Source organism: Balaenoptera musculus, chromosome 13, assembly GCF_009873245.2.
Source record: "Balaenoptera musculus isolate JJ_BM4_2016_0621 chromosome 13, mBalMus1.pri.v3, whole genome shotgun sequence".
Taxonomy (NCBI): Eukaryota; Metazoa; Chordata; class Mammalia; order Artiodactyla; family Balaenopteridae; genus Balaenoptera; species Balaenoptera musculus.
Window position 1 is genome coordinate 67,660,901 of NC_045797.1, and position 18,945 is coordinate 67,679,845.

The window sequence follows — 18,945 nt, forward strand, 5'->3', positions numbered from 1 at the left end:
AAGTGTTTCATGCTTTTTGTGATGAACCTAAGAAGGCTTTTTCCATGCAAATCTGCATAACATTTTCTCCTATTTTCTTCTAGAAGTTTTGAGGGTTGGTTTATACGTTTATGTCTGTGACCTATTTTTGTGTAGATTTTTGTGTAAGATGTGAGGAAAGAGTTGAGATGCATTTTTTTCCATATAGATATTCAATTGATTCAACTGCAACTGTTGAAAAGACTTTGCTTTCCCAATTGACCCAACTTAGTAGTACCTTTACTGAAAACCAATTGCATGTGGTCTATTTCTGGACTATTTTGGTTCCTTAATCTATATTTATTTTTTCACTAATACCAAACTATCTTGATTACTACAGCTTTTTCTTGAAATGAGGTAGGGTAAGTTCTCCAATTTTGCTCTTCGTTTTATAATTACTTTGGTTATTTCATGTCCTTTGAATTTCTAAAAGGTAGCTGCTGGAACTTAATTGGGAATGTACTGGATACATAGAATAATCTGGGGGGAACTGCTCATCTTAACAATATTGAATCTTCCAACCATGAACATAGGTCTTGGTTAATTTCTCTCAGTTTTTGTAATTTTCAATGTAGAGGTAGAAACATGTTTTGTAGATTTATCCTAGGCATTTTTTGGTACTACTGTAAATGGGAACTTTTAAGAAATACTTAATTTAAATAAAATTTTTAAAATATTTTAAAATATCTAACTCCTATGGGTGCCACAGATTACATAAATACCTAAGCATATCTTTTTTGCATAAGCTATAGACTACTTCTTTAGGTCAAACTGCCATTTTCCTAAAAAGCCATAAACTTTAATGTCAAGTGTTCTACAGTAGGGATTTTTAACCTCACCTTTGGTCCTATGTTGCATACCTGACACTGCTCACTTTCTTCTTTCTTTTTTTTTAATATTTATTTTGGCCGTGCTGGGTCTTAGTTGCGGGATCTTTTAGTAGCGGCATGCGGACTCCTTAGTTTTTAGCATGCACGTGGGATCTAGTTCCCTGACCAAGGATCGAATCCGGGTCCCCTGTATTGGGAGTGCGGAGTCTTACCCACTGGACCACCAGGGAAGTCCCCTTTCATTCCTATTTTTAATGACCTCCTATTATATTTCACATATCCTCAGAAGGTACCTTTGGAAATGAGGAACACACTTTCCAGGGGAAAAAATATTTGATTTTTTTTTTTACTTGCCTCTTTCTCTGTAGAATGCATGATATCCCAGGTAATACAATATGGGAATACTCCTATATTCTAGTTTTTATTTCTTTTTTCTTTTTTTTAAAGGTTATTGACTTCTACTTAAACAATACAACGTATCACCTCAAAATCCTTAATAATGAAAAGGTCTTTCACGTACAATTCTTTACAATTTAAGAAGTGCTTTCACAAACATCATTTCCTTTACTCTCCCAACAACTCTATGACACCTGACAAAAGTACACACTGTCACATCTGAAGTGCCAGATGATTCTAATCTGAATCTCTTCAAGCTTCTAGATCCAACTACCATTGTACAGGAAATATGACGGACAAGAATTATATTAAATGATACTTGTTGGGTTAAATGACCCAGTAAAATGGATTTGCAGGAGGCAAAATCTAGAATGTGAAATCTCTTTAGAGCAAATAACCTAGCTTCCCCAAATTGCAAAAGACAGAAAAGGCAAATCCACCAATAGTGTGGACTTCATTGGGATCCAGTTTTGAAGAAAGCATAAGAAAAAAAACTTTACAAGACAATCAGCGAAAGATAAATACTAACTGGATATTTGATGATTTTAAGGAATCACTGTTCACCTTTTTAGGTGTGATAATTGTGGTTATGTTTTTAAAAGGAATTGCTATTGTTACAGTTGAACAGGGATATATTTGTGGATGAAATAAATAATAGGTCTGAAATTTGCTTCACTATAACCTGGGTAGGGGGTGAGCAAACAGATAAAATAACAGATAGATTGGCTAGTGCTGATAATTTTTGAACCTGGGTGATGGGTTCACGGTGGCCCACTGTACTATTAAATGTTTTGAAATGTTTCTTGGAAACAAAACAAAACAATAACTGATTCACTTGTACTACTGAAGAAGTTTTCAAAGCACAGTTAAGTAAGCAATGATGGCAGATAAGTTATATTTTAAAAACACTGTCAATTGTTTTCTATAGCTTATTTCTCACCAAATCCTCATCTAGGTTTCTACGCCATGTTAAACTAAAATTGACCTCCCAAAATACATACACTCACAAACTATTTTAAAAGTAATTTTAGGTTTTTAGATATGCCTGGTTTCCCCCCTCCTGTTTTGCAAAATCCCCTTAAACACAAATATAAGATATTCCCATTTAGATCAAAACACAAGTCAGAGAGACCTTATTCATAGGTTGCATATTAAAGTCACATCTATACTAAGTGGCACCATAATATCACTAAGAGTCACTAGGAATAAATGCACTTAGCAAATATAAACTGCTTTAATCTGATCAGGCAGTGCTTAAGTCCAGTTTTTTACACTTAAATTTTCTCTACAGACCACTTCCAAATTCTGAATTTAAGAGGACCAAATTAAGCAACATCATACAAGCAGTCACCAACTTACAAACACAGAAATCGTAAGTGCCTCCCTTTTATATACCCCCAACCCTCTTGAATTTTTCCCTCAAACCTCCTATCCATTGCCAAGGTTCCACCTCACCGCCCCCTCTCACGGCCAGGGGGAAATAAGTTTCTGGAATCCAGAGTAAAAACTCAGGAACGCATTTTCCTACAGAAAAAAATATAAATTGTGATCTAGAATGCTGAGTATTATAATCCAGCTACACAATGTTTATAAAGGCTTTTGTGAACTAAAGCCTAAGAACCTAGTAACAATTCACAACAATATTTCTATGAGAAAATGCATTCCAGGTTCAAAATAATTTAATACAATCCCTTTGTAGGTTGGTGACTGTCTGTATAGTGCCACCAAGTGATATATATTTGACTAAACTCACAAAACATTAAATTCAAGACAGCTACATAACATGACTATTCACTCTGTAAATGTGCTGTCAATCACTTTCTAAGAAAAATTAACCATCTTAATTCATTTAAAAACTGCTATAATACTTACATTTAGCATTTCAAAATCATTACTTTCTAAACCCTGTGTGAGGAGAACTGGAAAACTGTTTGTCTGTGGCAGGTTGTCCTTTTCTTTTTTCGTATCTATATCCAGTGCTCCCAGGCGTTCTTCAATGCTAACCTACAGAACAGAAATGACCAGTTAATGTTATATCAGACAACACCTAAAGCAGTTTGGTCAAATTACTTTGTGCTTATGTCTCAGAAGACAAAAACCACTGATTGATTCACACCTCAACACTGAAAAACACAAATATGCTCTTCCTCATTCCAATAGAATCTCATCACCATAAAGCCAATGTCGTAGACAAGTGTAACATCTGCAATCCAAGTTTCCAGACTCTAGTGAAAAAAACAACTGAAAACCATGATTTGAAAATGTAATTCATAAAAAACCCTCTATATGAAGATTCAAAAAAGACAAGGATCTGGCATCTGATTACTAAAGCACAAGAAAAGACCTATAATCACAAAAGCTTCCCCTTCTGCAATTATCCCTTGCCATCAACCTCAGATCTTTTGCTAACAAATATTATCAAAAGAGCATAAAGACAGTTATGTTCCCCCCAAAATTTATAAGATGTCTTCCTATTTTTCTCTTTGTTTACTATACAAAAACTCACTTGTACATAACTAATCCCTTATGAAAGCAAATCTAACAATTACGTTCTGCCAGTCCCTCGGTAGCTCAATCAAAATACAAACGTTCTGTTACTACCAAAGCAAACAGAGAGGCTTTGGTAAAGCCTCCTGTTTGGGTTATGTTTTATGAAAAACATTAAAAAGGTAGGAAAAAATTAAAGGGTAGGATCTAGGCCAAACTAGAGGAAGTTGGCACCTTATTTTTAAATCAGGTATCATGTTATTGAGAAACAATTTTTAAGAACAGCAATGTTATTCCCCAACCCCCCACCCCCAATAAAGCACGACATTTAAAATCAGGTAAAGAAACACTCTTTCTCTAATGATAAAACAGTTAAAATTCTAGATTATTTAGTCAAGAGTGACAAGTGAATGGAAGACAAAAAAGAGGATTTTTCACAGACAAGTACAGTAATCACAAGAGGGTTTTAAGAGTTGAGAAAAAATGGAATTTACACGCACTTTAAGAGGTTATAATGACGATCACTTTTAAAGACTAACTAGCATTAAACCAGCCAGGAATGCTCAGACAGCCAAGAGACAAGGCATCATTGGAACTCAGCAACATGCGAAACCCAATGAAAATCATCACAGCGTGTCCTGGCTTAATCTACAATTACCTTATGCAGCTAACAATGAACAAATGGCCAGAAGAGCACCCTCTTTAGTTAATAAGAGTTTTGTCCTCTCCATTTTCTGAAGTTTCAACTTTGGCTCCATCCAATGTAATTCTTAGAATCTCCCAAGTAATCTTAAATTTCAAACTCAAAAATGGTTAGAATGAGTGTATTACCTCATTTTCCCCTAATTTCCTCTTGCTCTCTATTTCCTCAGTCTGTGGAGGAGCAGGCTTGATAGCTGCATGATGACCAGGTATCCCAGGCACCAGAACTTTTGCTTCAGAATTCATCATTGGTGTTCTCACCTGTTAAACAGGAACAGTAGGGGTGTGACAAAGGAAACTGTCTTACTCCTTGCAAGATTTATCCCCAATGAGAAAACTAACAGCTTTTAAAAGGTTTTCCTACTGAAAAATTTAATGTAACTAACTCAATAGTATATGAATTAAAGATATATTTTAATTGAATACTGGCATTTAAGTATAATCTGAACATTCATGGTTTTAAAGCCTGCAACATGTAAGAGTAAGAACCAAGAAAAACAAAATCTACAGATTACACAATGACACACTGACTTAAAAACTCAGGGGACAGGGGTTCGATCCCTGGTCCAGGAAGATCCCACGTGCTGCAGAGAAACTAAGCCCATGTGCCACAACTACTGAGCCTGAGCTCTAGAGCCCACAAGCCACAACTACTGAAGCCCGTGCTCCGCAACAGAGAAGCCACCGCAATGAGAAGCCCGCGCACCGCAACGAAGAGTAGCCCCCGCTCGGCGCAACTAGAGAAAGCCCACACGCAGCAACGAAAACCCAAAGCAACCAAAAATAAATAAATAATTTTTAAAAAAAGTTAAAAGAGTGAAGCTGTACATTTTATGACTACCTCCAATAATTGATCTTTGCCAGAAATGCTCAGACAGCCAAGAGAAAGGTGTCATCTCTGAAACTCAGCCAGAAGCGAAACCATATGAATGTCATCATAGCATGTCTTGGCTTTCCTTTTTTTCATTAGACTGCCAAACATATGATGTCTCCATGTAGATGCCACATTATATTCAAAATAAAGCATGACCAAAATGTTCTTATATCTGGTATTTAATTCCAGCCCCATCATGGATTTAGGTTTTATTCCACCCTGAAATACAGCATTCCTCTCAACAAAGTTTTGCCCCTTTAAGTACAGAAATTGATGAAATAATTTGATAAATTTGATACTGATATTTACTCAGTGATCCTGCACTGGGGGTGGGGTGGAGGAAGAATTAAATAAATCCAAGGTCTTCAACTTCTAGTCACCTATTCACTCATTCGTTCAACAAATCAAGAGCACAGAAATGAAAAAAGTTTTACAGTCTTAATATCTAAAACCTAATCCCACAAAATTTGTTAAGACAAGATCATAAAGAGGATATTAAGAGTTTAAACACAGTATTACATAACAATTCAATTCACTCAAATATCTTTTTTCTTAACTTCTAATATGTAATGCACTCACCTTTGTTACAGCTGTTTCTACTTTTGGGGCCCAGCAGATTGAAATATCTCTTACTAAACACATATGAGGTTCTTTGGAATTTAAAGCCTGGGAATAGAATTTTAAAGAGGGAAAGGGGGTGGAAGGGAAAAAAAAAAGTGTCAAACAAAGTAATTGGAAGTAAGAATAAAGTGAAAAAGAAATGCATTTTTATAAAAATACAAAAAAGTATAGAAGGCTTCCACAGAAAACTCCTGGTCACTCAGACTGATCACCATTCAGATTGATGCCATATGAGGAAAATGGGTAAACTCTGAAGATACCAGGCATAATGTTTACTTTCTTCAGTTATGTATTGCTCAAATCTTTCACATATGCAGTTTTAAAAGACTGACATTTAAAATGTAACAGATTTTAAAGAAAACATTATTAGCTCATCACCTTATAATCTGTCCTAAAAAAGACTGGTCCTACCCTCAATTTCCTACTGCTATCCTTCCACAAGCTAGTCAAAGACAAGCAATGCTGATTAACAAAATGCTCTAAGGTGAATCTCTATGTCCTGATACGGTATTAAACAGGAGGGGAAGTGAGATGCAGCAAAGTACATACGTATCTATAAGGCTTTAAAGTTACAGGTAATTCTCTATACCCACCTAATCAATATCTGGAAAGACACAAAGCACACAGGAAACAGGCTGCATCTGGAGAGTGAGGTTATGGGATCTACGTATGGTAAGGAGACGTATGTTTACAGTTTAACACTTCTCTCCCTTTCTTATCACACCATAACCATGTATTACATTTTTTTAAAGTAAGAAGTATTTTTAAATAGACTCAACAAGAGATTGCTTGAGCAAGAGATATTCCTCTCATAGTCTCACCTATTGGACATGCTCATAATAACTCACCAAAAGTCTCCAAAGAAACTTCTGTAATCAAAATACCTAAACCACTGCCCCACCCATTACATTTCCACTTAGAATATTCAATGTGTGCTATTACTAAGGGATCTCTTATTAAGATTTATCTTTTGGGTAATTGGGCAAAATTCACCCATACCTGTGGCTACTGAGCACCTGAAATGTGGCTAGTCCAAACTGAGATGGGCTTGTAAGTGAAAAATATACACCAGATTTTAAAGACATAATACCAAATAAAGGAAGAAGGGGGGTAAAATATCTCAAATAATGTTTTATACTAAACATTAAAACGATATTTTGGATATACTGGGTTAAGTAAAATTACATAGTTGACCCTTGAACGATGCAGGGGTTAGAGGTGCCGACCCTCTGTGCAGTCAAAAACCCACTTATAACTTGTTCATAGTTATAACGTATCCATAGTTTCGCATCTGTGGATTCAACAACCTTGGATAGTGAAGTACTGTAGTATTTACTATCGGAAAAAATCCATGCCTAAGTGGACCCACACAGTTCAAAACTGTGTTGTTCAAGGACCAACTATATACAGAGTTCTCACAAGTTAAAATAAACCATCCACTGAAAAGTCCTTCAGTTAAGGGGAAATATATGACATCTTCTTAAGTATTCCAATAAGCAGACCAATATATCATTTTAAAATCATTCTCTTCCACAGACATGTTGATGTTGCACTGCTTTACTCCAGAGGAGTAGCTACGTACCACTCGCTCAATGGTGGGCTGAAACCAACTGCCATATACAAGCAACAATGACATTTTGTCAGAGCAAAAACCAGCTGCTAGAATAGGGATGGGTTTTGGTGTTGATTTCTTGCCTTTCCCAGGCGTTGCTATCTGAATTGTGCAGTTTGAAGTCAAAGGTTTTTTGCAGTATCTGGAAATGGAAAGAAAATGAGATTAGAAAATGTGAAATAGCATCTCACACTAATTCTCTGAAGTTGGTGTCATGAAATGTGACCCTCCCCTGGCCTCCACATCATCAGGAGTGACCAGTAGTGACCAGTGTCCCCAGAGCTCTTCATCTTTCAAGACTTCCTGTTCATCCATCCTGTTCTTCCATCTTGTCAAGAGTTCCTGTCAAGATTTCATCTATCCCCACCCTGCCAACATTCAAGACCTCACCACCAAAACCTGCCTTGAGGCACACTTGCTCTTCTATACAACTTTGTCAACCCTTACAAAAGGCCCCAAGCTCCCAAGGCTCTCTCTCTCACCACCCTGAGCTTCAGCCCCAAATGGCTCTGTTCTTGCCCTACTCTAATCAGCCCCATCTCTAATGGCCTCCAACCCCTGAAGCCTCACCATGACCTCTGCATCACAGTTCCAGGAGCAAAATGATCAGCAAAACATAAACAAAATTAGATCCTCAACTTCTTCGCTAAGAGCCCTCCTCACCTTGCTCACCTCGGCAACCCTCCCCACACCCTTAGTGCCAAGACCCTTGGCAATGATTCAAGTACGCTTCTTGTTCTTCACTAACACTTCAAGACAAGTAGTCTCTCCCTCCACCACCTCTAAAACCTTTGAAATTGCCGTCACCAGCTACCAGCTACGTTCCCCTCCTGCCATCATCCAATGGCCTCTGGGTCACTCGGCATTTCTTAAAGATGTGAGTGGCTGTCATTCTGTCCAACAATTCCGCTGAGGAATTCCTTTCTTAGTGACTTCCATATACAGAATGCAGTCTGATGATCCTTCTGACACCCTGCCCTCTCAGTTCCTTTAGCTTTCTACCTCCAGCAACCTTGTCCTTCCCTGCACCTTAGCCACACGCTCCTCACACCACAGACGTCTTACCACCACTAAGTACACACCCTCCATAATCCCAACCGTAAGCACCCCACTATCTTTCCAACTCACTCTTCCTAGTTTCCCGACTCCACAACCATCTCTATCCAGGATTTTTGGCCTCTGCTTTGGCCTTTACCCTTCTATGGTCTATTCTCTTCACATCAGATAGAACGACTTAAAACTTAATGTCTTAAAACTTAGGTCAAACCCCATCAATCCTCAGTTTAAAATCCTTCAACAGCTTACTACTGCCCAAGGACAAATGCCCAAGCCCTTACCATGGCCCACCACTTCTGGGCCCTCAATTATACATTCCATGCATACATATGACTATATAAATAAAGGCCTCAAGTGCTACACATCAAAATGTTAACAGTTACCTCTAGGGAGTGGAACTCAATGGAGGGAGACTTGAGTTTTATAATCAATTGTCTATGCATCCTGAATGTTTTAAAATAAGTGTATACTGCTTTCATAACCCCTATACTAGAATTGTAAAAGGAAGGGTACCAACTGACAATAAAAAGTTGAAACCATTTTAAAGTTTAACATAATTATGCACATGACTGAGTCTCAGACCATGTTTATAGCACATGCAAGAGTTGGCAAACTTTTCTATAAAGGGCCAGAGAGTAAACACTTTCATTTGGGGGGCGGGGTGGGGCACATATGGTCTCTACTGGATGTGGCCTGCAGGCCATAATTTACTGACCCCTGGTCTATGACTACTACACATCATATCAGCAACTCCTCTCTGTCCACCAAAACACAAGCATTCACTGATGCACAAATGTGTGACAAATGTGTGACACTATCAAAGTCAGAAATTAAGCCTTCACCAAAGTTCACAAGCAAAGCTTTCCTACTGAACCAATTTCTTTTAAAATAAAACTTGAGTTCTCACTGGGAATGTATGTAGTCATACGGACAAAGAATTAAGAAGGCTTTCAGAACAATCTAAATGAAAAGTAACATACAGCTAAGAATATTGAGGTGGGAGTATAAATAAGTAGCAAGTCAGGGAAGGAAAATAAATTTCTGACTTGAGAAACTTCTTACTTACCCATTTAATATGTGTTCAAAAAGATGAACTTGACCATCTCTGCAAACAACAGCTAACTTGACAGGCTAAAAGAAAAATGTAACATTAATAGGTAATATACTTTGGTCTACTCTAATAATTACTTATGAAAATTCAACTACCCTCTCCACCCTTCAAATAACAAGAGATAAATCAAAACAGTAAGGATGTACAACTCTTGAATTTAAAAATAATCACTGCCACCAAAATAACAATTCAAGTAGTTGTTGTCAAGTCTATAAATAAATGTTTAGGCTAAGAAGACAGCACAGTCCATGAGAACGCAGCATGGAAGTTAGAGGAGCTAAGTCAACAACCAAGCGCACTGGCTGACAACAGGGAACCAACCGGCAGGCCCACATGTCAGGATTATTGAAAACGCCACTGCGCCCTGTCCTCTGCCCTTATGAGCACTCAACACAGAATCCAATGATTACTTCGAATAGTCTAAGATTTTTGTTTTATTTTGTTCTCTCTCTTTCCTGAATCATCAAATCATCAAAACCCTGATTTTAAAAAATAGTATTTGTGAAGTCCAAAAACAAATTCTCAAAGAAACAAGCCACTTACCTCTTCTTTATTTTCTGACAAAGTCAAGTCAATATAGACGGGTTCGTCTGTAACTGTAAAAGACATCACTGCATTCTTCTCTTTGTTTTCTGACCGGACCTGCCTAGATAACAAAACCAATGATTAGATAGTAAGACATTAAAAAAAAAAAAAAAAAAGGCAAACACCTAAAGGGAGTTACAGCAATCGGCTCCCAACAGCATTTTCATCTTTTGAAAGCTAAATAAAGTAATTAAAGATCAAAATAAGGGAAGCATTTGTGTCACTACCATGTAACATGGTTGCATGGGAAAAGAGAAAGCATTAATGCATTTGTGGCAGATTTAAACAATGAGCAACGTTCTTTTCCATTAACCTATTTGTCTATCTTGATGGCAATGCCAACTGTCTGGATCACTGCAGCTTGGCAAGTTTTGAAGTGAGTTTTCCAACTTCTTTTTCAAAGTCATTTTGGCTATTCTATGTGCTTTGAATTTCCACTTGAATTTTAAAATCAGATTGCTGGGATTTTGACTGGACTCACATTGAATCTATACATTAATTTGAGGAGAATTAACATCATAGCAATACTGAGAAAACAGAGTCCAGAAATAGATAAATAGATAGATAAATGATCCTCACTATTTGTTGATTCTTTGAGAATTTGCCTACTTGCTACAATTTATTTGTAGACCCCGAAATCACTATTTGTGGTGATTTCATGGTCTTTAACAGGTATACGTAGAGCAGTGAAGCATATGAGCAGCCCAACGCTCATGAGGTTTAACAAGGCTATGCTCTGCCTTTTTATTTCAGCTTTCATACTAAGTATTCTTTTCACAGCTTATTTAGTGCCACACTTTTTGCTTTTGTGCTTTTGGTTGGTGATTTCACTATTTAAAATGGCCCCCAAGTATAATGCTGAAGTGCGGTCTAGTGTCCCTAAGAGTAAAAAGGCTGTGATATGCTTATGGAGAGAATGTTTAAGTTTGATAAACTCTGTTCTGACGTAAGTTAATCAGCTATGTGTGTGTGTGTGTATATAAATAAACTAGGGTATCTTTAAACAGAAATACACATAAAACAAGGTTATGTATTAATTAGATGACAAAAATGTTGTAACCAGAGGCTTGCAGAAACCAAACCCTGGTGTTTCCCCAAGGAGTAAGAGTTCAGTATCGCTGAATCAGTGCTCCTGAGGACTTTATACAACATGACGACTGCAAATAACAGGCAATTGACTCGACGTGTATATATGCAGCACCAATTCACTGGAGATAGTACTGGGACCAATGGATATCCAAAAAACAAAAACAAAAACAAACCCATGAACCCCAATCCGTTCCTTGAACCATATACACAAATTAACTCAAAACAGATCACAGAACCAAATAAACACAAGACCTAGAACTAAAAAACTTCCAGGAGAACACTTTTGTGATCTTGGGTTAAACAAAGACTTCAAAACATGATCTGTACTTCATCAAAATTAAAAACTGCTTAGCTTCAAAAAAAAGACAAGCCACAGACTAGGAGAAAATATTTGTAAAGCATATACCTAATAATTGATTTATATTCAGAATATACACAGAGCTCTCAAAACTCAGTAAGAATACAAACAACCCAGTAGAAAATAGGCCAAAATATTTGAACACACACTTTGTCAAGGAACATATCCAGATAGCAAGTAAGTACTTAAAAGATTCTCAACATCAATAGTCATTAGGAAAATGCAAATTAAAACCACACTGAGATACCACTACACACTTATCAGAATGGCTGAAATTAAATGACCATAAAGTGTAGGTGAATATGTGAAGGAATTAGCACTCTTATGCACAGCTGGTGGGAATGTAAAATGGTACAACCACTCTGGAAAAAATTTGGCAGTTTTTTAAAAAGTTAAATATACACCTATTGTAAGATGCAGCCATTATACTCCTAGGTAGTTACCCAAGAGAAACGAATCATGTGTCTGTACAAAGACTTGTACACAAATGTCCTTAACAACTTTATCTGTAATATCCTAAACATGCCAACAAGCCTGTAGACTGAGGTGGGGAGGGGGATTACAAAGGGATACGAGGAAACTCTTGGGAGCAATGCATGTGGCCACTGTCTTGATTGTGGTAATAATCTCACATTTGTATACATATGTAAAAACTTAATTATCCTTTTGCTTTAAGTACGTACAATTTATTATGTCAATTATAACTCATTGAAGCTGTTTAAAAAATCTGGGCACAAATTTAAAAAACTAAAATAAAGACTGAGTAACAGAGTAACAAGCGTGACTTACAAACATGATTCAAGATCAGTTCCTTTTTATTAACTAGTGAGACTTTATACATTTACCAGTAAACAGTCTTTCAGTATTTTTGTGTCTAGAAGAAAATTAAGAGTTGATTTGATAAATTCTAAATATTTCATGCATAATAACTTCTTAATAAAACAAGATTCACTCTAAAATGAAGTTACTCGTACTATATACATGCTCAAAATCACTGCTATCACACCACTATATACAGCAGAAGTTGCTATTTTAGCCCATCAATAGGAGATAGTACTTCCTCCTTGCAGTAATATGAAAGGGTTTTTTGGGGTTTTTTAAAATTTTAATCTTCATTCAGTGGCAAGAAGCCTTCAAATGTTATTTTCTTTCAGAAATGTGTCTTTCAAAGGTAATTATAAGGGAACCCTCGGCTTGCTCTACCTAACAAAACACAAAGTTTTCATGAATGGCCTTTGGGGGCAGCCTTTCAATATGCAGTTTTAATCTGTTTGTTTTTTATGGTTTACTCCTCTGTTACTAGGAAGCCCCAGGTATACACATACTATCTTCAGGATCTTAAGACAGCAGAAATCAACTTTTCTGCTATACAAAAAATTTTGGAGCTGGAGACCCCTAGTCTCAGGAGCCAAAGAGGTGAGGCATTAAAGACTGAAGCACCTCAGTAATGTCAGGAGATTGGGGTGGCTGATTTTAACTTTTCTGGCATTACTAATTTCTTATGTTAGGGATAAACCCTCTAGAACCAAAATAAGATATTCCAATAGGCGCTCCTCAACAATGAGACACAGGACAGAAAACCAACACAATTTGATTATGAGAGGCATAATTAGGAACTAAGCTGACGGTCTGGAGGTGAACAGAGATCCACCTCCAGACTAATATGAACCTTCCCCACACGACTACTTTAAGAAATACATATTTGATGAGTCTCACTTCTGAGTAACTTTATATGGTCAAGAGCATGCTCAACTAACTGATCATTAGGATAAGAAACTACTTCTATTTTTACAATCTCTACTTATTCTGTCCATGAACATCAGGTAAAAGAAAAAAAGTTAATTTCACCATCAGATGATGTTATAAAATCCTAGAAATTTCTTATTATTACTTTTTAAATTTTATTTATTTATTTATTTATTTTTGGCTGTGTTGGGTCTTCGTTTCTGTGCGAGGGCTTTCTCCAGTTGCGGCGAGCGGGGGCCACTCTTCATCGCGGTGCGCGGGCCTCTCACTATCGCGGCCTCTCTTGTTGCGGAGCACAGGCTCCAGACGCACAGGCTCAGTAGCTGTGGCTCACGGGCCTAGCCGCTCTGCGGCATGTGGGATCCTTCTGGACCAGGGCACGAACCCGTGTCCCCTGCATCGGCAGGCGGATTCCCAACCACTGCGCCACCAGGGAAGCCCCTATTTCTTAAATTTAAAAACTTTTTGATGGCTCTTTAATACCAAATTTTTACTTTCAAAAGTAGCTTCAAAGGGAATTAGTGACAGAAACCACTGCAAGGAAAGGCTTACTGGGAATTCTCAGACACAACCAAGGAATTTAATGTCCTCAGTAAACCATCAAATAGGCATTACTGCACTAACCCAGATAGTCATCTCTTTCAACAAAATCAGAGATTTTCCTAAAAAAATTTTTTAAAAAGGTTTTCAAATTGCCCAGTCACAAAAATATTCAGCCCACTTTATCTCTAAACAAGCATGGAGGAAGTTCTATTATGCAATGCTCTTAAATTTTTCTCACAAAGATCTGATTTTTAGGCAGGCTCAATTCCTCATTACAAGTCAATATAAAATAAATCTAACATTAAATACAATAAAGCAAATCTCATATTCATCATTTATATTAACCATATAAGCTATGACCAATTCTTTCAAGGCAATGTTACCTCCCAAAATCCAAAAGACTACATACCAGACATTAAGTAACCGGTCATGTACTGCTCCAGATAAGAAATAAAGACCTGTAATTCCATCAAAGGGTTGGCTCTCATTAGGAGGTCTGATAGTAGTGAACGTAAGTGATGAAACCGGCGTTGCATGTCCTGTGAAGTGCTAGAGAAAGTTAAATCTCATTTAGGAGAGGATGTAAAGCAGTAACAAAAATTAAGACTTCATATGTATTATAAACAATATACATGATACATATCTGAAATCAGAGCTCCAGACTACTAAGGTTATTTGTGCTATATTCCTCTCACTTTAAAAAACTCCATCCGAAAAAAACTGAACATTAAAGCTGTCCCTTCCAACTCCCGTGAGCCTACCCCACAATCTTTACTTCTTCCGTATTTGTGTTAAAGATTCACTTCATTCTATCCATTTTAAAAGGGGTGCTTGGGTGCTCAGACACAGCCAAGGAATTGTAGGTCTTCATGTTACTCTCAGTGAGTCGAAACCACAATTTTAAGGCATCATCACAGCACCAAATGTTCAGTAACCCCTGAGCACACTCAAAATGTAATTCTAAATCTCCACAGCTAAATACAATAATATAAACAAATGCTGGATGCAAGCTAGAAATAAAAAATTACTATCATTATTATATAATTATATTATTATTGAAGAGAGTAAGATACTTAATTCAAATTCCACTCGTTTCATTTTCCATTTACATTCATTCTTCCAATGCATGCAAAAAGGACATGTCTAATCTATTTAACAGATTTGGAGGACTACTTCTGTCTATTAATTGTACTATTTCATATGCTTGAAAATAACACATCTATATTCTTAAAACAATATTCTTTGGCTCAGACTTCTGCCTTTCGCCATACTTACTCTAGACAACTGTTATGCTTACAACTAATTTGATTCACTCACTCTGTAGACTTCTTTGGTCTCCAAAACCCATAGTTTGATTGTTCGACCAGCTGAAAGCAACATCTTTCCATCTGGGCTGATACACAGAGAACTGACGCTGCTATTATCACCTTTCCATTTGCTGTATTGTGAAGAGAAATAAAAACATCTCAATGAATGGGGAGGAAACTTAACTCAAAGCAAAAAGAAAACAAAAGGCAAACTAGGCATTACAAATAACACTCAAGGGGCTTCCCTGGTGGTGCAGTGGGGTTAAGAATCCGCCTGCCAATGCAGGGGACACGGGTTCGAGCCCTGGTCCAGGAAGATCCCACATGCCATGGGGCAACTAAGCCCGTATACCACAACTACTGAGCCTGTGCTCTAGAGCCCACGAGCCACAACTACTGAAGCCCGTGCGCCTAGAGCCTGTGCTCTGCAACAAGAGAAGCCACCACAATGAGAAGCCCACGCACCACAACAAAGAGTAGCCCAGCTTTCCGCAACTAGAGAAAAAAAAAAAATACCACTCAAGGTTCTATGCCAAACTGCATTCCCTAAAATCTTGACTCAGGTAACCAACCTTGGACATATCACCAAGGTAATGCTTCCCCAATAGGACAGAGAATCTCAAGAGGTACCAGGAAATGGGTTAATAAGAGTTATAAGAAGGTAAAACGGGTAGTTGTGTCTCCTGTGATCCATGAGGTGATTCTGTTAATGCCCAGAAAACTACCACGCTGGCTGGACCTCTACAAACCTATCCTATCCCCTCCATAGTTCCTGCATTCTCTGGAAGGCTGAGAATTTAATTTACTTAGTAACACAAATGATCTCTCAACCTACAGTACAAAAAGGTTATTTCTACCCCAAATCCACAAGTATATGCCCCTAGCTGATAGAATAAAATAAATTAGGTATAATGATCCCTTTCTAATACCACAAATATGATTAACAGCAAGAGTCTTTGCAAACTGTTGCATACGTTAATGCTATTTATAAGCAACAAGGAGCCTGCCTTGGCTATTCACTTATAAAATCAAGAAGTAACAGTAGCGGGACCTCCCTGGTGGCACAGTGGTTAAGAATCCGCCTGCCAATGCAGGGGACATGGGTTCGAGCCCTGGTCCAGGAAGATCCCACATGCCGCGGAGCAACTAAGCCCGTGCGCCACAACTACTGAGCCTGCGCGTCTGGAGCCCGTGAGCCACAACTACTGAAGCCCGTGTGCCTAGAGCCTGTGCTCCACAACAAGAAGCCACCGCAGTGAGGAGCCATGCACCGCAACGAAGACTAGCCCCTTCTCGCTGCAACTAGAGAAAGCGCATGTGCAGCAACAAAGAACCAATGCAGCCAAAAATAAATTAATTTTTAAAAAAAACAAAAAAAACAGAAGTAACAGGAGCAATCTTCTTACGAAAAAAGGTTAATTCTAAAGTGAAAGAAAACATATTGCTCTGCCAGTCACATTTGAATATGTCAAATTACTCATTTGGAAAAACAAAATTAGATTCCTGTCTTATATTACATACACACTAAACTTAATAACTTAAACCAAAACTAATTGATTAAAAATAAGTATTAAAAAAATACTTATGAGAAAGTTTTTATAATCATGGGGTTAGGAAAAGCCTTCCAAAGCAATTACAAACAAAGAATCACAAAGGAAGAAAATAATCAAGTTTAATTAAATAAAACTCTGTACTACAAAATAAGTCATAAAATTAAAAGCAAAAGGCTAAGAGAAAAAAATCAAAAATATATAGGCGAAGAGTAAGTGTGGAGGCGGAGTCAAGATGGCGGTGTGGGAAGACGTGGAGTTAGCTTCTCCCCACAACTAGGGTGCCTGCTGGCCGCTGGTGGGGGACTCTGACACCCAAGGAGAGGGGAGGAACCCCAAGGTGAACCGGTAGGACACAGGGGGACTGGGTGGGGGAGAAGTGGAGGCCAGACAGGATCGGCACCCCTGAGGCCGGGGAGATCAAGAGGCAGGCGGGAGGGACTCTCGGGGAAGAGCCGGAGAGGAGCAGAGGGCGATCGCCTGGCCCACTCGGGCTGGGGAGCCTGCTGAGCTCCCAGGCTGGTACCCCCACCTCCAAAGCCCCGTCTAGGTCTCCTGGGTCCTTGGGGGCATAGGAAGGAGGCTGAGGGGAGAACTGGAGAGGCAGGCGGGAGGGGCCTTCCCAGATCGGAAGAGCAGGAGAGGAGAGGAGGGCGTGTGTCCTGCCCACTTGAGCCCAGGAGGCCTGCTGGGCTCCCAGGTGAGGTCCCCTGCCCTCTGAGACCAAGCCCCACCCCCCATAGTCCCCAGGGCCTTTTCCAGCCCTGTGGGACCTGAGCATTGGCCCCTCCCAGCACCCAAACCCTGCCCTTGCTTAGGCCCTGCCCTCCACAGCCAAGGCCTTCCCCCCACCCCTTTCTTTTTCCCTCCTCTTTTTTACTACTCTGATATTGATGTCCCTTCCGATTGTTGATTCATCTTCTATATTCTTTCTAACAAAACTGTTAGTTTCCTAGTCTAATTTTATTTTTTACTTTGTTATTGTTGTCTTTTTTGTTTGTTTGTTTTGCCGCCCCAGGCGGCTTGCAGAATCATGGTTCACGAGCCTGGGGTCAGGCCGAAGCTCCTGCGGTGGGAGCTCCGAGTCTTAACCACTGGACTAACAGAGAACCTCAGACCCCAGGGAATATTCACTGGAGTGAGGTCTCACAGAGGTCCTCATCTCAGCATCAAGACCCAGCTCTACCCAATAGCCTACAAACCCCAGAGATGGAAACCTCAGGCCAAACAACCAGTAAGACAGGAACACAATCCCACTCAAAAAAAAAAAAAAAAAAGTCACAGATGAAGGAGCAAGTAAAAACCTACAAGACCAAATAAATGAAGAGGAAATAAGCAATCTACCTGAAAAAGCATTCAGAGTAATGATAGTAAACATGACCTGGAATCTCAGAAATAGAATGGAGGCACAGATTGAGAAAATACAAGAAATGTTTAAAACAAAGATCTAGAAAACTAAAAAACAAACAAACAGAGATGAACAACATAATAGCTGAAATGAAAAATACACTAGAAGGAATCAATAACAGAATAACTGAGGCAGAAGAACGAATAAGTGAGCTGGAAGACAAAATGGTAGAAATAACTGTCGAGGAGCAGAATAAAGAAAAAAGAATGAAAGAACTGAAGACAATTTCAGAGACCTCTGGGACAACAGTAAACGCACCAACACTCAAATTATAGGGGTCCCAGAAGAAGAAGAGAAAAAGAAAGGGTCTGAGAAATTATTTGAAGAGATTATAGTGGAAAACTTCCCTAACATGGGAAAGGAAATATTCACCAAAGTCCAGGAAGCACAGGGAGTCCCATACAGAATAAACCCTAGGAAAAACACACCAAGACACATATTAACCAAACTAACAAAAATTAAATTCAAAGAAAAAATATTAAAAGCACCAAGGGAAAAACAAAAAATAACATACAAAGGAATTCCATAAGGTTATCAGCTGATTTTTCAGTGGGAACGCTACAGGCCGCAAGGGAGTGGCAGGATATACTTAAAGTGATAAAAGAGAAAATCCTACGGCTAAGATCACTCTACCCAGCAAGGATCTCATTCA

The 18,945-nt window shown here is 38.4% G+C and overlaps 1 protein-coding gene and 3 non-coding genes across 5 annotated transcripts in view; all 4 read right to left on the minus strand.

The window, feature by feature from the left end:
* The window catches only part of WDR43 (WD repeat domain 43), a 50,786-nt gene that overhangs the window by 11,822 nt on the left and 20,019 nt on the right, over positions 1 to 18,945 (minus strand). For both annotated transcript variants that reach the window (XM_036874078.1, XM_036874079.1), the window contains 8 exons: positions 15,346 to 15,466; positions 14,438 to 14,577; positions 10,251 to 10,353; positions 9,663 to 9,727; positions 7,511 to 7,682; positions 5,887 to 5,973; positions 4,563 to 4,694; positions 3,117 to 3,248 (listed from right to left, as the gene is read on the minus strand). In XM_036874078.1, coding sequence (XP_036729973.1) covers positions 3,117 to 3,248; positions 4,563 to 4,694; positions 5,887 to 5,973; positions 7,511 to 7,682; positions 9,663 to 9,727; positions 10,251 to 10,353; positions 14,438 to 14,577; positions 15,346 to 15,466 — 952 coding nt within the window. The remainder of the gene's footprint in view (positions 1 to 3,116; positions 3,249 to 4,562; positions 4,695 to 5,886; positions 5,974 to 7,510; positions 7,683 to 9,662; positions 9,728 to 10,250; positions 10,354 to 14,437; positions 14,578 to 15,345; positions 15,467 to 18,945) is intronic.
* On the minus strand, positions 4,291 to 4,366 carry LOC118906570. The gene has a single exon (XR_005022550.1). It is a non-coding gene; the product is annotated as a small nucleolar RNA SNORD53/SNORD92 (small nucleolar RNA).
* On the minus strand, positions 5,300 to 5,377 carry LOC118906569. The gene has a single exon (XR_005022549.1). It is a non-coding gene; the product is annotated as a small nucleolar RNA SNORD53/SNORD92 (small nucleolar RNA).
* Positions 14,864 to 14,948, minus strand: LOC118906571. The gene has a single exon (XR_005022551.1). It is a non-coding gene; the product is annotated as a small nucleolar RNA SNORD53/SNORD92 (small nucleolar RNA).